The 25,461-nt window shown below is 49.9% G+C and overlaps 1 protein-coding gene across 2 annotated transcripts in view; it reads right to left on the bottom strand.

The window, feature by feature from the left end:
- Nucleotides 1-2,573: 2,573 nt before the first annotated feature.
- LOC144168690 (tubulin monoglutamylase TTLL4-like) overlaps nucleotides 2,574-25,461 on the bottom strand; it is a 47,730-nt gene continuing 24,842 nt past the window's right edge. For both annotated transcript variants that reach the window (XM_077697624.1, XM_077697623.1), the window contains 9 exons: nucleotides 23,533-23,631; nucleotides 23,145-23,279; nucleotides 22,802-22,838; nucleotides 20,914-21,008; nucleotides 20,128-20,233; nucleotides 11,898-12,114; nucleotides 8,215-8,273; nucleotides 5,194-5,240; nucleotides 2,574-2,762 (listed from right to left, as the gene is read on the bottom strand). In XM_077697624.1, the coding sequence (XP_077553750.1) occupies nucleotides 2,696-2,762; nucleotides 5,194-5,240; nucleotides 8,215-8,273; nucleotides 11,898-12,114; nucleotides 20,128-20,233; nucleotides 20,914-21,008; nucleotides 22,802-22,838; nucleotides 23,145-23,279; nucleotides 23,533-23,631 (862 nt within the window). In that variant the 3' untranslated portion in view covers nucleotides 2,574-2,695. The remainder of the gene's footprint in view (nucleotides 2,763-5,193; nucleotides 5,241-8,214; nucleotides 8,274-11,897; nucleotides 12,115-20,127; nucleotides 20,234-20,913; nucleotides 21,009-22,801; nucleotides 22,839-23,144; nucleotides 23,280-23,532; nucleotides 23,632-25,461) is intronic.

Here is a 25,461-nt window from a genome sequence, read left to right as displayed (position 1 = left end):
TGTTCATGAGGCGAGATGGGTAGTCGCTTGGGGGGGCCAGGATGGGGATGACGCCACAACCTCCACAAAAACAAGGACTGTCTCTCGGAAAGTACGGCTATCCTACTACGCGTAGGCAACCTTGTAAGCCCCACTTTTTCAGTTGGAGGAAGGAGCACTCCTACAGGAACCATTCTTTCCCCACTCCTGTTTAGTCTGGCCATTCCAAGAATCCCTGAGACTAAAGAATATCCTGCATCTCTATTATAATCTCTGTGCGGATGGCATCACTGTGGGCCGCCAGAGGTAGTGATGCCCAAAATGGAGGAAACCGTGCAGATGGGCATCGACTTTGTCACAGAGGAAGCCAACAGAGCACGACTTTCTTGCCCTCCATCTAAATGTGAGCTTCCTTCACTTCAGTCGCCAGCTCAAAGACCACCCCAGAAACAGAATGTCAGGCTCGACATGAACAGCAAACCGTTCCCAGAGGTCCCGATAATTCGAGCCTTACGTTCACATATCCAAAACCTCAAAAGTGACAACTTTTGACAACCGATGGGCAGACAAGACATTAACAGCCGCAGGGTCATTAACAGCCATAAGGGTCTTACCGAAAGTGAGAAAGCTTGCATTTATTCAAGCGTTTGTCTTATGCCGGCTAGTCTACTCTCCCCATTATCGGCACCGAACTAAAGCCGACCATGAGAAAGTAGATGTGCTAATTAAGTGAACTTATAAATAAGCGCTTCGACTCATTTCCCGGCACACCCACTGCCCGATTCACCAGGATGGGTCCCCACAATGCGGCTCAAGAGCTGATAAAGGCCCACTTAATGAGTCAGTACGAGCGACTAGCCCGAACAGCTACAGGGAGGCATATCCTTCTGGAACTGGGCATTGATTGGTCAGCACACAAACCTTGCGCAACTACATCCTATGCTAGCGTCAATCCCCTCCAAACTACATTTGCACCTCCTTGCCGACGCCCATTCCGCCAGCACCTCGTCGCTAGGCGAGCGGAAGCACTCCACATGGTTTATGGCAACAATCCCACAGCTGTGTACGTGTATGCGGTACAGCACATATAGGCGACCGGTAAAAAGCGCAAAGCCTCATGGGTAGTGTTTGCTCCTGCCTGACCCGGTGGAAACTTCAGTGATAGCGAACTTCCCAAGACCAAAAGACAAGAGGGGCGTGCGAAGATTTCTCTGTGTGCATACTACCGGCGCTTTATCGCAAACTTCATATGCATTACAGAGCCACTCATGCGCTTGACGAAAGATAGCACCCCTTTTAGCTGGGAAAATGCCCAAGAGGAAGCATTCTGCGAGCTGCAACACCACCTGCAGTTCGAAGTCTTCCACGTGGTTCGCCTAGAACCTCACTACACAAGATGACTATTTTTGTTTGTTCAGACTCGTTTATTTTAGCATTGGGTCGATTTTTGCAATGCATTGTATTTGTTTATGGCTTTGCTTTTACCACCTGGCTGAGTTGGGCCGTGTTATCTGTGCCCCGAGTGAAGCGCATGTTCCATTCTTCCTTTCTTACCCCACGGTGTCTCATTTGAGAGGGAGAATGTTTCGCCCTCACTCCACTAGCCTAGAATAGTGTTCTTTTATCTACAGGATGTAATTCGACGATTCGAGAATCACCCGCGCCGCAGCAGACGCCGCAGCATTCGATTTGCCGACACTCACCTCATACGTCACTTTGCTGAGTGCTGCTTCGCTGCCTGTGTATTTCTCGAGTTGTTAGGGGAGCAGAAGTTCGCTCCAATAAACGTTTTTCCTTCAAGCCAGCTGCGTCATCTTTGGCTTCGTGACATGACGCATACACGATTGTAGCCACAAATTCCCTCAAGGGACTTATCAATTTGGCCATCGTTCGATCACCTGCCTACAGATGGCGGAAGAGGCGGCCATAGTGCTGGCTCTAATGCTCATCCCCATTCCCAGAGCTAACAATTCCCATTCTAGAACTCCACTTCAAAATTTCGTCACCGGACACATCTCACAGCCGGCACTAGGAAGCTCTGCCCAAACCCCAAGACAACCAGTTCTGACCTGGACGCTCGCGCATTAAAGCCTGGAAGAGGCACATCCGAGGACTCGCCATCTGGACTGGACAGGCGCGGATTGGCGCAGACAGCCTGGTCTCCCTTCACGATGTCACAGCTATACAATGTCACTGCTCTATTGGTTGATACACCGTCCAGCGGACAAAACCTTATGATCAGCCAATCTCTGTTACGCCCAACCAACAACCCCACCCCAGTTGGGAGAGTCTTTTTGCAGGTCATTCTGCAGCATCAAGCCGTGTTTGAGTGAAATGAAGCCGAAAAAACTTTGCCCAGATGCGTTCATTAAATCAGTGAGGCTACGTTGACACATTGTTTTAGGTGAATGATGCTGTGGAAGAACCAGCAAGCAGAGCCTTCCTCCTCAGTCACACACAACTGGCATCACCATTTTCTCAGCAAAGGTGTACCCGATCGCACAGTGTTTCACCATTATTAAAAAAAAAAAAAAAAAAAAGCCAACCGTCTGGGAGGCTGCACACTGCCTTCCCATAAACAGGGGAGGCCGTCCTAACAAACGCAGGTGCTTTATTGAAGAAAGGCTGAGTTGGCTGAATGCATAAATATCGAGCAGGAGGAGGAAGAGGAGTGTGGGCCTGGGCGGCAGCCTGTACACAACAAAGGTGGCCGGGGTCAGCCGCGGTGCTGCCGCTCCTTGTGGGCCAGGATGCTCACGTTGCGCGTCACCTTGCGCCTTTGGCTGCAAGGAGAGGAGGACGGCACAGGGTCAGTGCACTGGTCACCACCCCTGCGGCTGCATCGCACGTGAGGGCAGGTCGCTCAAGCTTTGCCTGTGCGTGTATACTGCGGCAGTGCTCGTGGGCCGCATTCAGGTCCCAGAGGAACTTTTGAAAACGTTCGCTCCTTCACGCAAGCCAATTTTTGCCGACACAGGTGTGTTCTGTAAGTGATGGTAGTCCACTGCCTCCACCGCAGTGCCCGTGCTCTTCACAGTAAATGTGAATGAGCGAAAAATGAGGAAAGACAGCCCAAACAGGCTCCCTCTTGTACTCCCATCACGCACACTCACACCTGCTATAAAGGAACCGCAGAGACAGCGCACAGTTTGTCTACACTGGAACGACTGCACAACTCCTGTTGTGATAACATTTTGCCAACAGGAAACGACGCTCAGGCGCAACAAGGTGGATTTCTCATCAGACTCTTACTGCACCACCATAACGCAACAGGGCAAGGGCTCAGCAACGTATAACGCTGCTCGCGTGAAATTCACAGGCCGAAAGTAGGTTCCCTGTAAACATAGTGATGTGAGCGAGGAGTCAAGGTACCATGCCACCAGCATCTATGGCCTTTTTTCACTGACTGGAAGGACACCAAACATGCTCCCCCATATAGAGGAACCGGCATTTGTTCGTTGCAACATATAGAAATTTTTGCTCCATTGCTTTGCCATCTTGCCTTGGTCTTTTATTTGTTATCTATTTGTACCATTTTCTTATCAAGCACTTCAACATGGACATTACGATGTGGTAAGTTTTGACTGCCTACAAACTTATTTGTTGTAGCTACCGTATTTCCTTGCGTATGACCCGCACCGAAAATGCGAAAATTTAAGGGGTGAAGTAGAGGTTCGGATTATATGCGACGTATGTCCTTTGGTGCAACTTCACCGCAATGCGCGCCGGTACGTGATTCCCCTACAGCAGTATTAGCAACTAAGCCACTGTTATCCAATTGACAGTGCTTATTTTGTGCACAAAGCTACACAATATACCAACTGAAAAAATATATCCGCCAATCATCTCATTAATAAACAGCTAGGTAAGGTCTTTCGAATAAACAAATATGTAATGTTGCTCAAATAGTAGCTTTGGTTCATCCTTTTATGGATGAAATATGTGGGCAATACGCAGGGATATATTCTTTTTATTTGTCGACGGAAAGTGCAGGTTATATGCAGGGGCGGGTTATACGTGCGAAAATACGGTATATTTCAGAAACTATTGTTTATTGTTTGACAAAAAATGGCTAATTATCTCTAATTATCTTGGTAACTAATTAACCAACTACAAAAATGTCATATGTGAAATCAGTGGGGAAAAAAACAGCAAGACTGACAAGTTTCCCAGAGTTTACTTGAAAATTTAAATTAAAACAAGTTGTTTTAAGACCAGGGTACCCCTTAAAATGTCCATTACAAGCGACAGTGTTGACCAAAATTCAAGGATAACTTGTCCGTTACAACCGACCACCTTCTACATCTGACGTCTGTTATACAACAGGTCAAATTAACTGGAAAAGATAGGGCGGCCAACCACGTGGGCGAGTAGTGTCTCTTACATCCCTGCCTCTTGCAACGGGGTTCAACTGCACCCGGCTGTAGAAACCACTGGCGGGTCCTCCACCCAGCACAGAAACCGTGCAAATGCAGCGGATGCGTTGACCCACTGCCGACTACACCCATGCTTACCAAGCTCTTGGGCCAACCTCCCGTGTTGACGAACACAGCAGTGACGGAACCACTCTGCACTTACACACCGATTTGGCAGACGAACTGAATGCTTGCCAACATGACACGACAGAAAGGAGGAGCGTCAGTTGCACTGGGCCCCGAATTCCCCCTGCTATGCCCGCACAGACGGCTCTGGTGCGGCAACATTCTTTTTCCACAACAGGCAGCATAAATTTAACAGCGCTCGTCAAAGGAAAGTCTGGTCCCAAGAGCACAGCACACCCCCTTGACCTTGCATAGCAGAACTTTCTGCTAATTGTTTTTCTGCCTTGTGAGCACAGCCGAGACTATGCCCTGCAGACAGGCTGCTACAAAAATGACCACCACGACAACCATGACGATGCTGTGACTAGAGCAGTTTCTCTAGCTTGTAACGAGCCCGTTTAAACCACCGCTTCTTTAATGAGAAGCGCCCATTTTAAGCGTGCCACCTGTACCAAAGGGTTTGGCAAAAGCTCATTTGGCCATGCACTGTTTGGAACAGTCACCAGTCACTGACCACGTCAAAACCAGCAATATATTATCAAACTGGCATGCTTCCAGGACGTCTTTAGCCCTTTTGTTGTGGTCAGTGACTGTTGTACTGCTTCTTCGTGCTCACTAACCGGGCTTGACTCATCTGTCCATGACGTACACGGCGACTGAACAGAGAACCCACCTTTTCTCCACGATGGGGGACTGGCTTTCGGCAGTGGGCACTCGTTCCTGCAAGGCGCGCACGAAAGCAGCAGTCAGCAGACCGCCACGCCAGGGGAAGCACAGCCCCGAGCTGAAGCTGACAAGGGAGTTGGCTAAGCTAGGGAGGAACTTCAAACTTCCTGCGCCTGAGAGGAAACCTCATTTTTGGAACTGCCCTTGTTTCAAATTGAAACTACAGGAGCAGCTATTTAAGAGACAACACAGCTTGCATTATTCTCAGTCGCCATGCATGAGCGAGACCCATGCTGTCACACAGACTCTGCTCCCGGTCCCACAAACCTCAATATGTGACAAACAGTCAGACCTGTCCTGCAAAACAGACAAAGGAGAGACGAAATGTGCGATCTGTCTCTGCTGGGCCCCGACTGTGTGACGCTTTGTTCACATCGCAGAACACGATTGACCTCTTTCTGCTAAGACGCAACACCACCCAGCAGCAAGTGAACGAAGTGCCGCTCCTTCCACATGTGCTGCAAGGGTTAAGGCTTAAGGGTTAAGAATTGGTGCATGATCACAAACAAGGGAACAGCGCAACACCGACCAAACACAAGAAGAAGGGGGCAACCACGAGCGCTGGCCCAGGCTCTGCTTGTGGCATCCCTGCAAAGAAAATTCCTCTGCCCCCCACCCCAGCCCATCGTGCCCTCCTTGCAGTTCACCAGTACTGGCTGGTGAAACTTGCAACAGCTGTAGCTAGCCCATTAGTATTTTACCTCATTGAGGGTTCATAACACCGCAGTCCTGGGCGGCGGAAACTTCTACCCTCAAGCCCCACAATAAGGAAACCACTGGGGGAAGCCAGACATTCACTTTTGCGAGAATTTCGTTGCCGCGGGAACGAAACATTAACAAAAGTCAATTACAGTCAACTCCACTTCAACGCAATACTTCCAATTCCCCGTCAGTTAGCCATAGAAGTCAATGCAACGAAGTTCTCGCCACAACGAACCATTTTTCTGGCTTGCTTTCGCTTCCAACGAAATTTTCACTCAGTGGGACTGGGTTTGAACATCTGCTTTACAATAAAATAAGCGTAACGCCAGCTCTGTAACTTTTTATGCATTCAGGAGGCTTAGTTTCACCGAAGATGTGCGCCGCGAGCTCACACCACAAACCAAAACAAAAACAAACTCATAGGTGGACACCATTGTTTGCTCGTGATAACAATGCGGCTGGCCATCTTTACATAGAGCCAGGCCAGTTTGCCAAGCCAATCCATATCCAGTTGAAATCGTGCGAATGTGCTCTGCTGCCGGCGTGGCGCCGTCATGTACGCATTGTGAGCAGCTTCTTCAAAGTCAAAAGCAAAAATAGTGTTTTCGTGTTTAGTCTTGGACCCGCATTAGGTCATGACTTGCCCACCAAGTTCAGTTGCTGCCGTGCCCAGTCAGCAAGGGGGCTTCCCACAGCCTAGCAGCTATCTGCAAATAATCAGCTCGGTGGACACACCTTGTTGTACAGCAATACATTTTGAGCCTGCATTTCTTCCCCCCTCCATGACGCGCTCTTTGCGTGCAGGTAAAAAACAGATGACCATTGCAGTGTGTTATCCAAATAAACACTACGTTATAGCACGTCACTCCTTTTTTTGACCATCGCATTATGCTGCCAATGATACGGAAATATACGGGGCTATTTCTCTTGCCCTTCCGTGGCGTGTTCAGGCAGATTTCGCCTCAACAAATTTTTGCTTCAGCAAAATTTTCCACCCATCCTGTCAGTTTCGTTGTAGCGGGATTCGACTGTATATTACTTTCCGCACCTTACCTTGCAGCAACTGCACTGCTCAGCTCTCAGACTACAAGAAGTGGTTCTTTGTTGCGCGTCGGCGTGCGCACCCCAGGACGTCCAAATCGTGCCAAACGCACCCAAAACATCCCGTAGGTTTGCCTTCCCTGCATGTTTTCCTCCTTCATCCCTGGCACCGAGCATGTAAGCAAAGTCTAGCTTCTGCTGATGAACTTTGTCTGGCACGGGTGCCTCGTTGTTCCAGTGCTGTTCACAAAACTGAGTGAGCGCTGCTTCGTCAATGTCCGGAAAGGCGCAGTCGGCATTGTTTTGTTTTGCACACGTGCGCCATGCAAGAGTGGCGTCCTTGCTTTTCGAAATGGTAGCGCAAACTCCAAGTGGTTCCAGACTTGTCGGCACTATTCCCCTTTCCTCCGTTTGGGCCACTGACTTGGGCAATGATGGCTGCCTTATCTTGCAGCGATAAAGCACCTTATCACGAGGAAATGTGCCGACTGCCACACGCACAACGAACGCACGTGTGATGTCCAGCAGTAGCACAAGCCGTTCGGTCAGTCCCCACCCCCACCATACTGTGTCGCTCCCTGGTAGTGACACTGTAAGGATGCCTCCACGACCACCTGCTGCACAGCCCTTTTCTTTTTGCAAACAAATACGATGGTGGCGATGCGAGCGCGCTGTGGCAGAAGTTTACGCAATTTCAGTCAGCAGAAGATGCATTTGAGCATGTTTTGGACACTTAAACGTTGTTATATGCGTCTTAACTCATTAATATATACAGCTGTACATTTCTATTTTTCTTTTGATTTAAAAACCTAATAAAAGAAACTATTAAGTTTCTTTTATTAGGTTTGCCAATAAATTTTTTTTTTGTAAATCAGTTTCCTCGTCACGTTCTGGTTCTGCACACGTACTGTGCTTGGAGGGACGGCCTCTGCCTTTTGCCTTCCCCCCGTTTTTCTGTATCAGACCTGTCTGTGTTCAGAAAAGGACAAACAAATTAAAAGTCAAAATCAAATCGGTAGACTACATGTCGATTGAACTTGCAGCGAATTTCGTTAACGCGGGATACCTGTTTAAAACCATTTTGTTGCCGAGAGATATGAAATACATGGGCTTCTATGGACCTTCACGGAAGATTTGAGATTATTTCGTTGCCGTGGTGTGAGTGTAGTATTGAAGTACACAATTTCACACTTAACTGAAACGAACACACTGCAGGAAAGCTCACCGTTTCAGGAGACATGAGGTGGAATCCCTTGGCACAGAGCCTCTGCAGCCACTCGATGCCTGCACACCAGGGGCAGAAAGGGGGCATCACCACACTGCAGCTACTTGTGCAGCACAGCGGAACAAATCCCGGTTACACAACCTTTTTAAGACCACACAAAAACGTTATCTGTTACGGTCAAACATCATCTGTTACGGTTGGGATGTGAGTAAATACCGTCTTAGCACATGGTCCATTGTGAAATGTTTGCAATACCCCTGTCACACGGGCACTTTCAATCTGGACTGAAGCGAAGCACAATTGACTTTTCAAGTGCGCTCGACGCACCGCCACTGCTACGTGGCATGTTTCAACCCCGAAGAGAAGTTGCACCGGTTGCACTCACGTACGCCAGTTGGCGCTGGAAATGTACTTCGCGGCCGGCATTTGGTAACTTTGCTCAGTCATAGGTATACATCCCTATATGAATGTTACCGCATGCTTGTTTGGGTCAAGCTATTTGATACAATTTCTGGTGTTAGCTGAAGTTGCCAACTTTTGCACCATTAGTCACCGGGGACAAGAGTACCACCGCTTTCGTCCTATCATGCTTGGAAGCCTCAATCGTGCTCGGAAAACCAGGACCGAGTTCGAGCAGGATTGGGCTCGATCGCGATTGAAACTGTTGCGTAGCAACGCCCGATCCAGACTGTGCTCGATCCGGATAAACTCAATCGCGATTGGAAGTGCCCGTGTGACTGGGGTATTAGAAACTTATGGGGGGACGCAAGGATCAGATTGCGAAAAGTGACCAAAAAATTGTTTTTTCGGAAGTCACATTTTCGGACTGCAAGTTTTATATTCTATGTGTTTCCAAAGTTTCCCCATCGAAAACGATCATGAAGTGCCGAAGAAAAATATTTATGTCAGCTCAGGTGACAAAATATTTCGGCAAAATGACAAAAAGACGGCAATTTTCACAGCGCTGTATCTCCTGAACGACGGCACCGGGCGCCGCCATTTTGGTCGCGTTAGATCGGCCGAGTCTTCAACTTTCACTTTCCGGTCGCTGCTTTCATTGTCGCTCACTCACAAACGCAGACGCAGCAGAAAAAGAGAGGCAGTGAAACAAAGCAACCCATGGATTTTAGCACGCGATTGGCTATCTGGCCGCGTTCGCTAAAACGGCTCTCCCGATTGGGTGTCGCTATGGCAACAACAAGATGGCCGCCGGGCGGTTCGGCTAACGCGCATCGCACGCAGTCCGTTTTGCTACTGTTTTTTTCGGTTTCGTGGTCGGCGCGGTTCCCGTTGAGTAGTTTCATGCTTTCTGATTCTGTACAGTGACGTAATCATTATCGCGGCGATAATGCTTGAGATTATGCACCAGACAGGGAAGTGCGTGGCTCAAAAGGCACATCGGAAACGTGCCCGTGACGCCGCTGTGGTGCGTCCTTGAGTGGGAAACACGGTGCGTCCGAGTACAAATGGGGTTCGTGAAGTGAACTTTTGGATTCATTGTCATGTTATAAAACGCCGAGTTATAGCTGTGTTTCACAGCGAGCCTCACGAGCTTCAGAAATAGAAGGACCGACTCGCCAGAAGTTGCAGCGCGCACTGCAATGGCGCGACGGGTTCGGTCAGCGGCCGATAGCGGGATCGGTCGCCATTGCACGCGAGAACTAATATTGATGTACGCGAAGTTAAATTTAATGGTAAAAGCAAAGTGGCTAAATAGAGCAAGGTTCCCATAAGTTACGATCGTGGGGAATGTGCGCTTCATGGATTGTAAGGGGGGGGTGTGCAATGAACCGTCACCCAGCTTATTTGAGAAACTTTTGCCATGGCTCGAAACTAGGCCGTACAACGAAGTCTGGGATTACAAAATTATATTTTCAGTGTTAAATAAATGAGAAAAGACGCCATAAAGCTGCCGCGTTTTACACTTCGATATTTTGATTGGGTTTTCTATTTTTGCAATGTTTGCAATTTTGTTGTCTATTTTGCAAAGATTGATTTGCTTGAAGATGAAGAGCATGGTATGCTAATAATAAACAATGTTGTAATTGTGTAAAAGAACTATATTCTGCTTTCAAATAGCTCATCTTATGCTTGTGATGCCCAGATATAACTTTTTGGCAATGAACACCCTCATGTTATGACACCCAGAAATCTGCTGAAAGTATGCTGGCACATTCATATAAAACGAAACCATGCCTTACTCTTCATTTTGGAGACAGCTATGCATTAGGCATACATCAAGTAAAGTATAGGTACCCTACTAGCCCATAGTGAACTTTGTGGTACACTAGGTGTAAAACTGGTGCTTCTGCCATCTGAAGGCCTGCACATGAAAACCTTCATTTGGCCAGGAAGGCATCCCAGATGCACCAAATCCAGGGGCAAAGGTCTTTGAGGTTGTCCCCAAGCAAGGACTATGCTGCTGGTGCAGTTTGAAAAATCGTGAAGTCTTCGTAAACTTTAAGAGCCGTTTTCTCAAAAGTGCGTTTTACGAGTTCTTCGTTGCTCGTGGAAAGGATAACATGGCAACCACTGGGCGGATTTTGACACTGTGTTTTATTTCGATCCTTGAAGATTTCTGCAGGGTATGACATTGTTGGATTTTCATTTTATTATTTTTTTATGTGACCTAGTTATGGCCTAGTTATTTTTTTTTGTGACATTTACAGCTGAGTCAGCTGTATACTACTGGGTACAAGTGAAAATGATGTTCTCTGTAAAAAAAATTCGAAGAATGTCATACCCTGTAGTGTTCTTTTGACTACAATTGAAAAGTATTCTGAACTTCCTACCATATGTCAATACCTTGCTAGGCTTTCCACGAGCGGGCAACATGTACACCTCTGCAACACAAAAACTGCTGAAGGTATCAACCTGAAATTTCAAATTTCACCATTTGGAGTGCTTGTTAATGCACCTACCAAATTTCATTACTCTATGTCAAAAAATAAAAAAGTTTGCTCCGATCCCCACCTCCCCCCTTAATCGTACCTTAACAAACCTGTTTCTAATGCCATGACTTGTGGTTCTGCCTTCCATGCACGGTTATTTCACTGATAAATCTGTGCTCGCAATATCGGCATGTGCTTGTCGCTACATTAAATTGGTGATGTTTTTAATTTTCACTTTATCACATTTTACTATCTGACTTGTGTACCAATGTAAGAGCCTCTATGGAGTATTGGACACGCAATAAAACATGAATGGATGACTGAAAGAAGGAAGCGAAAGCCATGGCTAGGCACAAGTCATACCAAAGCAGCAAAATGCACGTCTGTTATTGGCTACAACAGAAGCAGTGACTGCAGATTCAGAAGCCTTTATGTCTTATACTGCATCTAGAATTATTTTGCCGTTATCATGTGGGGAAAAAGCAAAGGCAGCAAACTCAGCAGCGTTCTGCTGCTTGCTAACAAGGAAAACCAGCGCAGCCGGGGAGAGCCAAGGGGGCGGTGGAATTGACACATGCGACAATGGCAGGTGGCAAAGGAAAGGCGGAGGGGGCAAGGCCACACAGTGGACGGCAGAGCAGGGAGGATTGAGACAGTGCCTCCGCTGCCACGGCATATGTCTATGGGGAGTTTGCTGGGAAGGCAACAATCCGTTGCCAGAAGTGGGTGGGGGACTAGGCCCAGGTGCCGGACCTCCGCAACCACCACCCGGCCCTTCCAGAGGCCCCTCACCCTTGTGCCTCTGGTGGGCGAAGCGGCGCTCCCAGGCGGCCAGCAGCAGGTTGTAGTAGCGGCGGTGGTGGGGCAGGGGCGGGCCCTGGTGCGGCTGGGCGCAGGGGAAGACCCTCTGGAAGGCCCCCCGCCGGCACAGCTCGTCCTCGCTCTGCACCAGCACCCGCACGTCGTCGGGGGTCAGCTGCTCCAGCAGGGCCGAGCACGCCTCCTCCGCCTGCGCAGCACCAGTTGCCTCCTCACACAACCGCCTCCTCTGGGGGGCAAGCAGCTACCCGAATGCGTCAGGAGGAGCACAAACAGCCACTCAAATCTTGCAATGACTGTTCTGCGGGGATTTCGTTACTGAACTAGGAAACACTTGTCCAACCAAATGTTGGGGACAAACATTCATTGTAATCTTTTCTGCATCTGAAGCCTGAAGCTTGGGTCGAAATTATTGGGCTGCAGATTTTGTCGAATAAATAATAAAATAAGCTTGGTCCACATGGGAGTTGCTAGCGGGTCAACTGGCACTGGCAGCCGGTTTCTAGCTTTCCTCCATCAACAACAAGCAGTGAAATCTCGTTGCAAGAGACACTCGGTTACAAGAGAGATTTGAATGAAAGTGGTTTGGTTGGTTTTCCTGAGGTGGCCATGTTAGCAACACTGCACACAAGAAACCTCGGTTACAAGAGACACGTTTCTTGGCTCCCTTGAGCGTCTCTTGCAACGAGGTTTCACTGTACCACCCTTCCCAGGCTGCTTCCAAAACCAAAAGGCTGGACTGCAAGTACTGGCTCCAACTGATGAACACAACACGGGCGTTCCACCGAGACGCCCTCTCGCTCCTTGAAAAACATCCAGTCAAGTTTCCAAACAACTCAAAATTGAACCGGGAAGTTCCTCCGAAGTACTGCTGCCCCATCGCTGCTCAATTGCTTGCGCTCACCGGTACCTGGTAGCCCATACACTACACCCATGTCAACTCGTCATTTGCCCAGGCCAACCGAAATGTGTTAGAAGTTCCCACTGTGCAGTGTGCACTCGGCTCAGTGTTAGAGACCAACTGCCATGTCAAGTAACCTCCTGGTGACAAATAGCGTCTGCCCTGGGTGTGTTGCTCAGAACGTGTATCCTTGAGTTACCTTCAGGGTGCTTTGTGGTACCGTTTTCTTCCCTTTGAGAGAACCAGCCGCTGCCTTATGAGGTACAGAGCAATGGCTAGACCATCACGTGACATAGGGTCAGGGAGGCCCACCTCTCGAGTGACTCCAGTGGGACTCAACCAGAGCCTGGCCTACGCCCCAAACAAGGCCAGGGCAAGATTCTGACCGAGCTTTGACCACACAGAGAGCTGCTGCAGTCGCATTTATGACAGCCGCAATGCAGTGTGTCCACTACTGTCCACTACGGTGCAGCTCGATAGGGGAGGCAAGAGCGAAAACTCATAGTGTGGCAATGGAATGCGAGAAGCATCAAAGGAAAACTTGGGACACTCTCACAGCACACTGAGTCGTGCACAGACAAACCGGATGTTATCGCACTGCAAGAAGTCAACTCGTATGCCAGACTCCCTACATCACACACGGTGACCCGGAATGGGGTGACACTAAAAGCTTGTCAGCAAGGGAGTAACTGCAGTGCAACACATGCTATGGCAATCCGGAATGAAGGGAACTCTCACAGAGCTGATACCTTCAGACCTGCCAACCCCAAACTGCTCCAAGTACTACAGAAGATGCCAAGAAATACTGAAATTGCATACAAAAATACTAAAATACCATTTTATTCCTCAGAAACTCGCTTGGATAAAATACATAGCAAACATATCACAAAAGAAGCACAAAATGTTCTAAGAATTAAATCTTGGAAGTGGACGGCTGGGCTAGAGGCCGTTGCTGTCTTGGCACATCTGGGCACATCTTGCAACAATCAAATGCTCAACTGACTTTTCGGACATGGAGGCACGGAACTGTGTGTGAGCCTTTCTGACTTTGCTGAAAGCTCCTTCACACTCTGCATTGCTATGCGGGAGTTTCAAGACCGCCAACATAACTTTCGCAAGTTTACCATACTTCAAAGTGCCATCCACTTCTGGCAGATCGGAGACCACACGCCACTGCTCGTCGATCCGCTCCTGCTTTGTTACTTCAGCGGGTAGATCTTCCAACTGAAGATGGGCAAACTGCCTGAACGTCGTCCAGAGCAGGATTGACACCTTGCCCCTCCTGAACTGGTACAAGCAATGGGAAGCGGTTGACTAGATATTTGATATCAGCAAACCTGGCATGTTCAATGGAAGCAAGCCATGCCACTTCTGCACTCTTCAACAGGTCACACTTCAGTGGAAATTTCAAGATCATGTACCTACTCTGTATCCGGCACGAAGAATCTTCTGATTCATGTAAAAAACTCCTCCCCCGCTTCTTTCTTCAGGCTTTACAAGCTCTGCATGGTATGGCTGCCAATTACTAGGTCTTCATCATCTCTTTGGGTGGTTGAAGACTTGTACTCAACGTCGGTCAGCAAAAAAAAAAAAAAAAAAAAAAAAAAAAAAAAAAAAAAAAAACGCATACAACGCACCACACGAAGCACATGGGGAAACAAAGAAAAGCAAGCACATTTCGAATAGTCTTTGTCTTTGGCTCTGGATACAAGCCGTTACAGTGTTGCCAGCATGACTTCGTGAAATAGCGAGATGCAGCCAGTAGATTGGATTGTACGGACCAACAGGACCAACTTTACTAAGTTTTTGGCACGAAACATAAAAAATCGTAAAAATATAGTTGTCATTACGACACTCGTAAAAATTTGCTGAAAATCGGGCACTTCACGATAAAATCGTAAAACTTGGCAGGTCTGTACCTTGTAAAACTGGGAGAGAAAACAGCATTTTTATTCTTAACCTGTATTACAGGCCAAAGAGGAAGCTGTCAGAGCTCCGCAGTCTGATACAGCAAGCAGTACAGATGGCTGACGCACGTCCCTTGCTAGTTTTAGGCGACTTCAACACAGGTCACCCGGTATGGGAATACCACTACTCAAATAGGCGAGGAAACGAACTCATGGCTTCCATTGAAGAGCACGAGCTCGCGCTCCTCACCGACTGGACTGCACCTACCAGATTGGGCATTAGTGTGTCCAGAGACACGTGCCCGGATCTCACGTTTGGGCGAAACGTCTCTCAAGCCACGTGGGAAAACACCGGGGAATACCTAGGTAGTGACCACGCAATTATACAGTGTAGACCATTTATAACGTAACCGCTTATAGTGTGGGACCGGATATAACGCGGGTTTTTGCGACCACCGGTTTGCCTCCCATAGAACTCAATGCATAAGCATACCGCTTAAGATGCAGTTGGCCGAAGCACAATACCGTTTATAGGGCGGTTTTTCGGCGGGTCTGCTGATTGACCGGCGCAGCTAAGGCATCGTTTTAGGGTAGCAAAAGAAAAAAGAAGGGATGAAATCGGCCATCTGACGCAGTGTGCACCCCTTGCCCTCCTCTAACGTAGACACCCAAAGAAAAAAAGATAGGCACCCTTTAGTTCGTGCGTACGTTATAACCACAACTGACCTTGCTTGATGTACCTCGGAAGATAGCGACAGACTCCCCATCCGCGCGCGGCAAGTTGATTTTATTGATCGTGAACCACATGGCCCGTTTTCGCGCACGAATCGTGCACATCGGCGTTGCGCGTGTTTTTTTTTTTTTTCGTGCTCGTATCGACGATTCAGCGCTCGCGGTGGCTTCTTCGCGTGGCAGTGGGAGGAGCCTGACGACTTGCACCAATGGGGAGACGCGTACCTAATGGCGGGAGATTCGAAGCGCTCAGAGCCGGCTAGCCGCGCCAGAGATGTTTAAGCTTACCACCGCGGTATTTTTTGATGGGCGCTTTCACAAGCAGCGTGGATGGCAGTTTATATTCCACTTTTCGCCCACATTATTACCTCTTTTCTTGCATGAGCACCTTCGCTTGCGCCCCGTGCGGCATTTCAGCGAGCGGTTAGAAGTGGTCGCTGGAACTTACTGGAACTGCCTGCACCGCTTCACGGCCAGTGCCGACGCCATGTTGCCGCGTCTTACCGCACCGCCCACACCACACCAGTTGTATCCGCGCTGGCGTGCACTGCACGTTTACGCGATACCAAATCTACCACGCGGTTCACGCTTTAGAACGTTGTTGCAGATAAGCCACCGCTCTTTCCCTTTCCGAACATTCGAGCCGCGCGAAGCCGAAGATATCCACCACCAGTACGTTGAGCTGATAAGCAGCCGCCTTCGGCATCGTAAACACAAGGTGGGGAAAAATCATCCCGCTGGCGTTCTTATCACATCTTGCGGCATCTGTTCATAGACGCTAAAAACGCAGCCATGGTCTTTCAAAACAAACACAACGGAAGTTAAAGCCGCGCTCACCGTTGTGAGACTGCGCTTTTGCCCTGTAGCAGCGGCTGATGTTAAAAATAATATTACATATAGACCGTGCCTTCGTTTTTAAGCGCTGTGCGTTTGAGTGATGATAAATATAGGTTGACTTGAGAGATAGGTGGCGATGTGGTTGAATTTGCGCGCGTTTTGGTTATAGTGCGGTACCGCTTATAGTGCGGATTTTTGCGGCTCCCGCGACATATGTTATAAGCGGTCTACACTGTAGTTACCGCTGTCGAAGGGGAGGAACATCGAGTGTAGCCCGAATCGTAGACTGGGCGAAGTTCCGGGAGCATCGGGCGATCCAATCTACCTCAGAAATCGAGAACATTAATGATTGGGTTTCATCAATTCGAAAAGATATTAAATCAGTAACGCAAGACATCAAGACTACGGTTCAGACTCCAAGTGTTGACCCCAAGGCCCGCCGCAGCCTCATCAGGAGGTGGAAGCGGCAATGCCACAACAAGAAACTTAAAAAGAGAATAGCCGCACTCTCTGAGCAGGCCTCAAAATACGCAGCGGAGCTCTGCAATAAAACTGGCTCCAGCTCTGCAACGGGCTGCGGGGGACCCTCAGTGCATCCAAAACCTGGAAACTGCTGAGATACCTCATTGACCCTGCAAAAGGCAAAAGCGTGACTTTCAAGATAATTCAGACCATTATACACAAGTTCAAGGGATCGCAAGAGGATCTGCTCGGCAAACTGCAGCAGAAATACCTGCCCACACACCGCCTTTACGCGGCCCCTGATTACACGGGACATCCAAACCCGCAAATGGATGCGCCCATTACCACGGCTGAGGTGAAAGCAGCGCTTCATAAAATCCGCTGAAATACCGCGCCAGGTCAGGATCAAATCACAAACAAAGCTTTGGCCAACCTTGATGAAGCCTCTATCGCATCCCTTACGCGCTACTACAATGGCTGCTGGGAGCGCGGAACTATACCACTCGAATGGAAATCCGCTTAGGTCCGCTGAATACCTAAACCAAACAAGGACCCCGGCATCGAAAACCTACGGCCAATATCGCTCACGCCATGTATCAGGAAGCTGCTCAAACACGTCGTGCACAACCGGTTGCAAAACTTCCTCGAAGACACGAAGCAATTGCCACCAACTATGTACGGGTTCCGACAGCACCTGTCGGCGCAAGAAGTATTGCTACAACTGAAGGAGGACATCATAGATCGCGCCAACAGACACACACCTAAGGCCATCCTAGCACTTGATTTAAAAGGGGCCTTTGACAACGTCACTCACGAAGCCATACTGACTAATCTCAATGAACTCGGATGTGGAGATTGCATGTACACCTACGTCAGGGACTTTCTCTCCAAACGCCAAGCCGCCCTCTCAAGATTGGAGACTTTTAAACAAAACCCATTTGCACCGGCAGACGCGGCACGCCCCAAGGGGCGGTCTTGTCGCCCCTACTTTTCAATATTGCCTTCATCGGCCTGCCTGAACAACTGGCATCAATTTCCGACTTACACCATGGTCTTTACGCCGACGATACCATGGTGTGGACCGGTGTGGGCTCGGTCGGGGAGATGCAGGACCGCATCCAAATGGCGGCTGATACGGTGAACAAGTGTGCCAAGAATTGTGGACTCTCATGCGCCCCAGAAAAATCGGAACTGCTCCTAGTGCGCAGTAAAGGCGGTAGGCAAGCCGATGCACCTTCAATGCACATCATGCTGGACGGTGCCACCATCACCCCGTCTCCGCAAATCAAAATTCTAGGCATGATTTTCCAAGCAGATTGCGCAAACACCACGATGATAAGGAATTTGGAAAGCACGAGTAGACAGATTGCTCACATGCTTCATCGGATCACAGTCAACGGAAGAGGCATGAAGGAGGCTGACACACTTCGACTTGTCCAGGCATTTGTCGTCTCAAGGTTCACCTATGTGACGCCCTATGCTTTACTAACGAAGACTGAGAAGGACAAGTTGGATACGCTCTTGCGAAAGGTGTACAAACAAGCGCTGGGTTTGCCATCCTACACCTCCAACGAGCGTCTCCTCAAGCTTAGGCTTCACAACACTGTGGACGAGCTGATTGAGGGCCACCTGCTGAGTCAGCGCTACCGGCTATCAAGGACGGATGCGGGCAGGGCCCTTATACTGAGACTGGGCATGAACATCCATGATCGCCCTCTAGAATCCACGGAAAATATCCCTGGTGTTGCGACCGAGTGGGGGCACCCGATCCGAGCTCCGTGGCCTCCGACATACGAGTGGTAGCGTGTATGATGCGAGCGGCCAGCCGCTGTTGCAGCCCTGAAGAAGTCCAGAAGCCGTAGGCTAACGTAACTGTTTACTTCATAGCGAGAGGTGAGCCGAAGCCAAAGAACAATGCCCCGACAGGCGACGTTACAATACAGGACTCGAGCAGAGCGACAGCATGGATTCGCTGCTCTAACAGGAATGAATTACAGCGCTTGGGCAGCTCTATTTATACCCAAAAGCGGTAACGGTCAAACAGCCTTCCCTCTACATTTTGCACACGCTACGCACTTCACAGACACACATAACGCTCTTTCCAGAGTTCGTGACGGTCAGTAGCCTTGGCGCACGTTGAGTCCGAGAGAGGGGAGAGAGGAGGACTCCGCTGAGTTCGCGGGGCCTCTGTGTTCTTGAAGAGCGTTGAGACAAGCCTCGCCGGCAGCCGCCGAAGTTTTGAAATGCGCCGAAAGCGAAGCGTCTGACTCGGCTTGTCAAAACTTGTCACCGACATGGTGGCGCCTGACGACTGAAAGGCACACGCAGTGGCTTCACCGCACAGCCAAGGAGTGATGTGGGAAAGTACGGCGGCGCTGGCCGATTCGTAACACTGGCGAACTACGCCGAAACATCACAGTGGCCCCCTTGCCAAGAAACATGTACCCGCAGTTCCACGAGGGACGGAGAGAGGAGTGAGTTAAAGCCCTGGAGAAAAAATATGGCTCCAACTAAAAAGTTTATTACACGGATTATGCAAGACGCGGAGTCATAGTGGCGATCGTAACGAAGATAGACAGCCACGTCACGAGCCTCACTCTCACGAAAGTAACGACGCTACAGGCTGAAGAGGTAGCTATAGCACTGGCGATAGTGCAAACACCTGCGGAAGTAATCATCACAGATTCTCAGTCAGCGTGTAGGAGCTACGTCCAAGGCCGCATCTCACGCACCGCAATGAAGATCTTGAGCCAGAACCCTCCGAAAAAAAGGGTATCGGTTGTTTGGACACCTCCTCCCACTTTTCTCCGTGGCAATGTCTTTGCCCACGAGACTGCTTGAGGTCTAACCAGCCGAGCGCCGCGAGAGAGTTGGCTAGAGACAGCCATCCCCTTGACATCATTCCAGGAGGTGACGCAATACTACAGGCTAACCCGGCTTACACATCCCCCTGCACACCCCACTATCAGCAAGAAAGAGGAGCGCTACTGGCATCTCCTGCAAACGAACACTTTTCCCCATCCTACCAAGCTGCACTTTATCAGTCCTACGCAATACGACCCGCAGTGTCGATTCTGCAAAGCGTCCTGCACTCTATACCACATGGTGTGGGTGTGCCAGCTCAACCCCTGGCTTTCCGAGATTTCAAACCCCTCGGTTGAGCAGTGGGAGGGAGAACTGGCCAGCTCGAGCGTCGAAGAACAGCTTCGGCTGATTCACCGGGCTGAGACGGCTGGACGCTCCAACGGGGTCCTGGACTGAGGAACCCGACCACTTGACCACTTGCCTTTTTTCTTTAATAAAGTTTACTCTCTCTCTCTCTCGCCCTGCTCCTCCCCCGGCCCGAGAGTGGCCCACTACTCACGTCCATGAGGCTGGTCTCGAAGTGCCTGTGCTTGAGCACTTCCGCCGGGGACAGGGTGTACGTGTGCAGCAGGGGGTTCAGCACCAGCTCGTCCTGCTCCTCCAGCCTGGACAAGGGCGGGGGGACACACTCTTTGCCATTGCGCAGATGACTCGGGCAGAACCAAGCCAAAGTGGCCCTTTGAGAGAAAGAGCCGCTTTAGATGCCGAACTCTAAGCATCTAGAAAGATGCCGAACTCTAGGTTACATTTTAGGTGCACATTACTTCCAAACTACACCACAAGAATCCCCACAGAAGTTGGACTGGTGAAGATCGATCCCCACCAGCTTCATATAGACCGCAAAGCAATAAAGGCGGTTATGACAACGACACACTGCACATCAGGACACCTTGCACGATGCAGTCGAACCATGACACTGTATGCAGTCGAACCATGACATGTGTAACAAACGCACATGTTCTTTTATTGAAATATTTAATATAATTTAGTAGTGATGAAGATGACATTGTTTAATTTTTAAATTACGTAACGTTTGTAATGACAACGGTAATATGAGTTATGACACTTGCGGCTTGCGCATCTCAACATGTCTGCTACGACGCTGTCATCCGCGCTGGTGTTGCGTTTGCGACCACGGCGCCGTTCCAGTTTCATTCCTTTAGACGTCTAGTTAAACTGCTTCGTAGGCTGTCTACCAGCTGTCCGCGAATTGGAACGCAGCGAAAATTGTGGCGAGCAGACAGTGGGCAGCCGAGCGTGCCCTGCCGGCCGGCCGTGGACTCACCCGTAGCAGGCCAGTAGCCGCTCGTCCAGGTCGTCCCGCAGCTGTCGGGGAATCTGGAAGCCCACCAGGTTCAGCATGTCCTTCACCACCTCACTCTGCGACAGCCGGCCACGAGGGACTCGGTGAGCAGCCCACAGATCCTAACCAGGTTGCAGCAAAGCCGCTCGCCCTTTCCTGCTCGGACACTTGCCTTCTGGCACAGAATCAGCCCACTGATCCCGAATCTACTGAGCAGTGCGCGTAGAATGTGAAAAATTCAAGTCTCTAGGTTGAACCAGCGCACCGGCAGGGATTCAACTCAGGCAGTCCCTGTAATGTGGGGAGCCTCCTCGTTTTCAGGGTGGCTTCAGGAAAATGTTTCCTCCAATACAAAACTCAAAGCAGTGAGAATGAAAACAGCACACAGCAAGCACAATACCAGCACTTCATGCATCACTGCTGGGAAACCCACCGCAGCTGTGCTGTAGAGAATGAGACATGTTTGTATGGAATAATTGCACTGCATATTACAGTCGAAACAACCCCGCAATAACGAATCCGGTGGGGAAAGCCAAGACATTCACTTTCGCGGGAATTTTGTTGCCACGAGAATGAAACAAACTATAGAAAAATCGCCTGCAAACTGAAAATTCGTTTCTGAAAGTCGGTTATGCTACTTTGCGAGCCTTAACTTCACAGCTCAGTTCTCACACTACAAGAAGTAATTCACTGATATCAGTGCGCACCTACGAACATGCAGCAGGCAAAGCCCAGCTTCTTCTGTTGACAAACTTTGCCTGATAGTGGCACCTCGTTGTTCCAATGCTGCCCACAAAACTAAGTGAGCGCCACTTTGTTGATGTCCAGAAAGGCCACAGCCGTCACAGTTACGTTTCGTGCACATGCGCCATTGCAGAGTGGCATCCTTGCTGCTTTTCGAAAAGGCAGAGCAAGCTGCAGGCGCTATCCTCCTTTCTTCCACGTGGGCTTGGGCAATGATGGCTGCCTTATCTTGTAACGATAAAAACTGCCGCTTTTGAATGAGAGCAAACGTGCCGATTGTCGCACATGTGCACTTTAGCTGTAGCCAGCTAGCGTAGCACCAGCCACAGTCGTGCCGTGAGTCACCAGGTGCCGCCCCCTGGGGGTGTCACTGCGAGGCTGCCTCCCCGGCCGCCTGCTGCACGGCATTTTGTCACAAATCGGGTGGCAGCCATGCAAGTGCGCTGTGGCACAAGTTCACTCACTTTGAGCACTTTTTGGACACTGTTGGCCTCAAATGGGTAGACAAAATGACGACTGGACGTGCAGCGAATTTTGTAACACAGGATCGCTTTCCGAAAACATTTTGTTGCACCGAGATATGAAATACATGCGCTTCTACAGATGTTCCTCGGAGATCTGAAAATATTTCACTGCCACGGGAACTTCGTATTTATGGGATTTCGTTATTGCGGGGTTTGACTGTGCCTCCAGACAGCATCTGCACACACGCTCTACATCAACCTACCCCGCCTGGAACCAGCAGGAAGAAAAACTTGACACCATGAGTGCATGAAACTCTGCTGCCTCAAATTGTTTTCCAAAAGAGAAACGCTGAGCACTGCCTTCCCCCAATCACAGAGGACCCTTCTCCACCCCTTTGACATTTTTCACAGCCATCAATCCCACCCGCCAGTGCAGAGAGTGCTGTCCCTCACTGGGCGCCTACATTTCCCAACAACACACAGAGATGGCTAGTGTCCTTCCTTTGCCCCCATGTTCCCATTGGTTTTGAGCTGTGTTTGAAGATGGCCAACGCATTATGGCATTGCTGTATGGCCAGCGCCTCTGGGTCGCCCTTCAGCAGAGGACCACGCATAAACGTAGCGTAATCAGGTGGCCAGTGAGAGTGGGAAGTGCCCCGTACCTTGACAGCGTAGTCCACTGGCGTGGCCGACCGTAGGCTGCAAGAGGAGACAAGGGCCAGGGTGAAGCGGGGGGCTTTCACAAGCCCCTTGCTCAATGCCCCCACCCGCGCTGAAGAACACAGCTCCTTGCCACCCCGGAATGATGCGCACTCAATCCCACAGGGCAATCCCAACTCTGCGTCCAACTGGAGCTGCTTCTATAGCTTACATTTTGATCCCACACTGCCAAAACATGAAATGGTGCGGTAAAAACGGGGTAAGCCACAGGCCACTGGGTCAAGCCGCCCTCACACCACTGGCCCCAGCAGCTGGCTCCCGAGAGGAGAGAGTGGAGGAGCTGACCTGGGCGAGATGTTGACCTCGAGCAGCCACGGCTTGAGCTGGTCGTCCAGCAGGATGTCGAAGCCAAACAGCTCGTAGCACGTGTAGCGGCTGGACGTGTGCCGCTGGATCAGCCGGTTCATGGGGCCCTCCGCACTGGGACGCCAGAGGGCAGGGCACGGTCACACTCACACCCACCCATCCTCAGCGAGGGGGCCCCAAGCACTGCGCAACGGCAGGAAGCTAGAGAGCGGCACTTCTAATGCCCCGCTCCCCCTGCATTTCGACACAGGTGAGAAGAGAGCCATGCAGCTCAGATGCAGCGCTCCCTCACCAACCGACCCCTGGGAAAACCGCCTGACCCAGACTAAGGGTCGCACAGGGTGGGGAGCACCTGAGGCCGGCTCACCAGGCAAGTGTCCGCACCACAATGTCCACCATCTGCTCCCACAGGCCGGCAAAGTCCACGCCCAGGGCCTCCAGGTAGCGCTGCAGGGCACGGATCGACCTGCAACAGCAGCAAGGGCACACGGGTGGGACAGCCGAATCAGATTTGGGAGCAGTTTTTGGAGCAGCTAAATCCCCATTTTGGAGCACAAGAACCTTGATTTGGAGCAGAAGAACGACATTTATTATGTCACCTTAGGAGCCTAAAAAATAAAATTTTCGGCAACTCACAGGGGACAACTGCAGTTTTTAATCGGTTTTGAATATACAGAAGACTGAAACAGCCTTTCAATAAAGTCTTTTCTGCCAGAGTATCACAAGGTACGAACTGCACTACCTTTTTACATACAGTGTAATCTCGATGATACGATTCTGGGTGATACGAATTTCGGGATGATACGAATTTCTGAAAAGTCCTGGCGAAATTGCATTGTTAGCAATGGGAAAAATTTTGGCTGTTCCGAACGGACCTGCGCGGCCCGGCAGATGATACGAACGAGCCGGCGAGGGGCCCGACTGCCGAACGAGCAAGTGACGGCTCTCTCCCCCCTCTTTGTCGCTCTTTCTCTAGAAACGGCCGGGCCGTTGTTTTCTGCTTGCTGACACCGCCGCGAAACCCCGCACACTTCTCACAGCGTGGCCGGCTGCGGCCGCAAAGTGGCGAGGCCGCTCGAGTGACCGCTCTTAACCGCTCTTTAAAATGCCGCTCAAGGCAGACGCTAAGTTCTTGTGGGGTAAAGGAGCCGGTTATGCATGCGAAAACGGTACTATAAAACATCATCCACGGTGCTAGTGAAAGCGCCCATGAAATATCTGCCGGGGTGCTAAGCCTAACCATCTCCGGCGGAGCTAAGCTGGCTGTCTCGCAAGTCGTCAGGCTCCTCCATCCTGCCACGCGCGTCGTGCGTAATTTTCTGGTTGAGGTAGAAGCTACCGCGGGCGCGAAATCGTCGATACAGGCGTGAAAATACAGTGCGCGCAAAGCCGAGGTGTGTGAATCGCGTGGAAAAACGCACCATGCGGTTCACGCTTGACTTGCAGCATGTAGCGAACTTGCGGCACTGCGAGTAAGGTGACGAGCGTGAAGCGTTACGCGCTCCAGAAAGGACTGCTTTGCGACGTGGGGGTAAAAAAATGCAGAAGAAAAGCACGAATTTCTTCAGGCGAAAGTAAAAAAAGAAATACACGAAAACTTTTTTCAGCGCTACATTTTTTGGTCTGTATTGGTTCATACGAATTTCGGATGATATGAATATTTTTCGCGGTCCCGCGAGATTCGTATTATCGAGATTTTACTGTACCATTTTTGAATTCTAGGCGCTATGCATAGATAGCGTGGAGTGCCGTTGAGAATATCGAATAGAAAAACTAAGCGATTGTAAGGCATTTTTATTGTCATGTGAATGCCGAAATTGTTATTTTTGTAATCCCAGACTCGGCTTTATGCACAAGTGTAGAGCCACAGCAAAAGTTGCGCAAAGCGAGGGTCCCTTACAGTCATCGCACCACACCAGCCCTCCTATTTCAATCCCCAAGGTGCAGGTTCAATACGATCGTAATTTGAGTAACGTTGGTATGTTTAGCCGCCTGCCTCTTGGCATTAAATTTCACTTCAGATAGATGAACCACTATTACTAGCATGAAATAACAGCCTGTCCTGCTATCGCACACTGCGCCTGTGTCGCTACTTCTGCAACATCGATCGCCCCATTCCCGCCGCTCGCAAGCTCGCTGTGAAAGGCAGCAATAACCCAGTGTTTTATAACACCGCGATGAGTCCGAAATTTCACTTCAAGCATGCACCGGCCTCACACTCAAGGCCGAAACACGGCGAATTCGCGAGCACCACGATATTTTTGATGAACTCCCATCTTTCGAGTCCCGCAACTTC

This window comes from Haemaphysalis longicornis, unplaced genomic scaffold (genome assembly GCF_048455015.1).
Source record: "Haemaphysalis longicornis isolate Haplotype H1 unplaced genomic scaffold, Haemaphysalis longicornis Haplotype H1 scaffold_2, whole genome shotgun sequence".
NCBI lineage: Eukaryota > Metazoa > Arthropoda > Arachnida > Ixodida > Ixodidae > Haemaphysalis > Haemaphysalis longicornis.
This window is presented reverse-complemented; position numbering and strand designations above follow the sequence as displayed.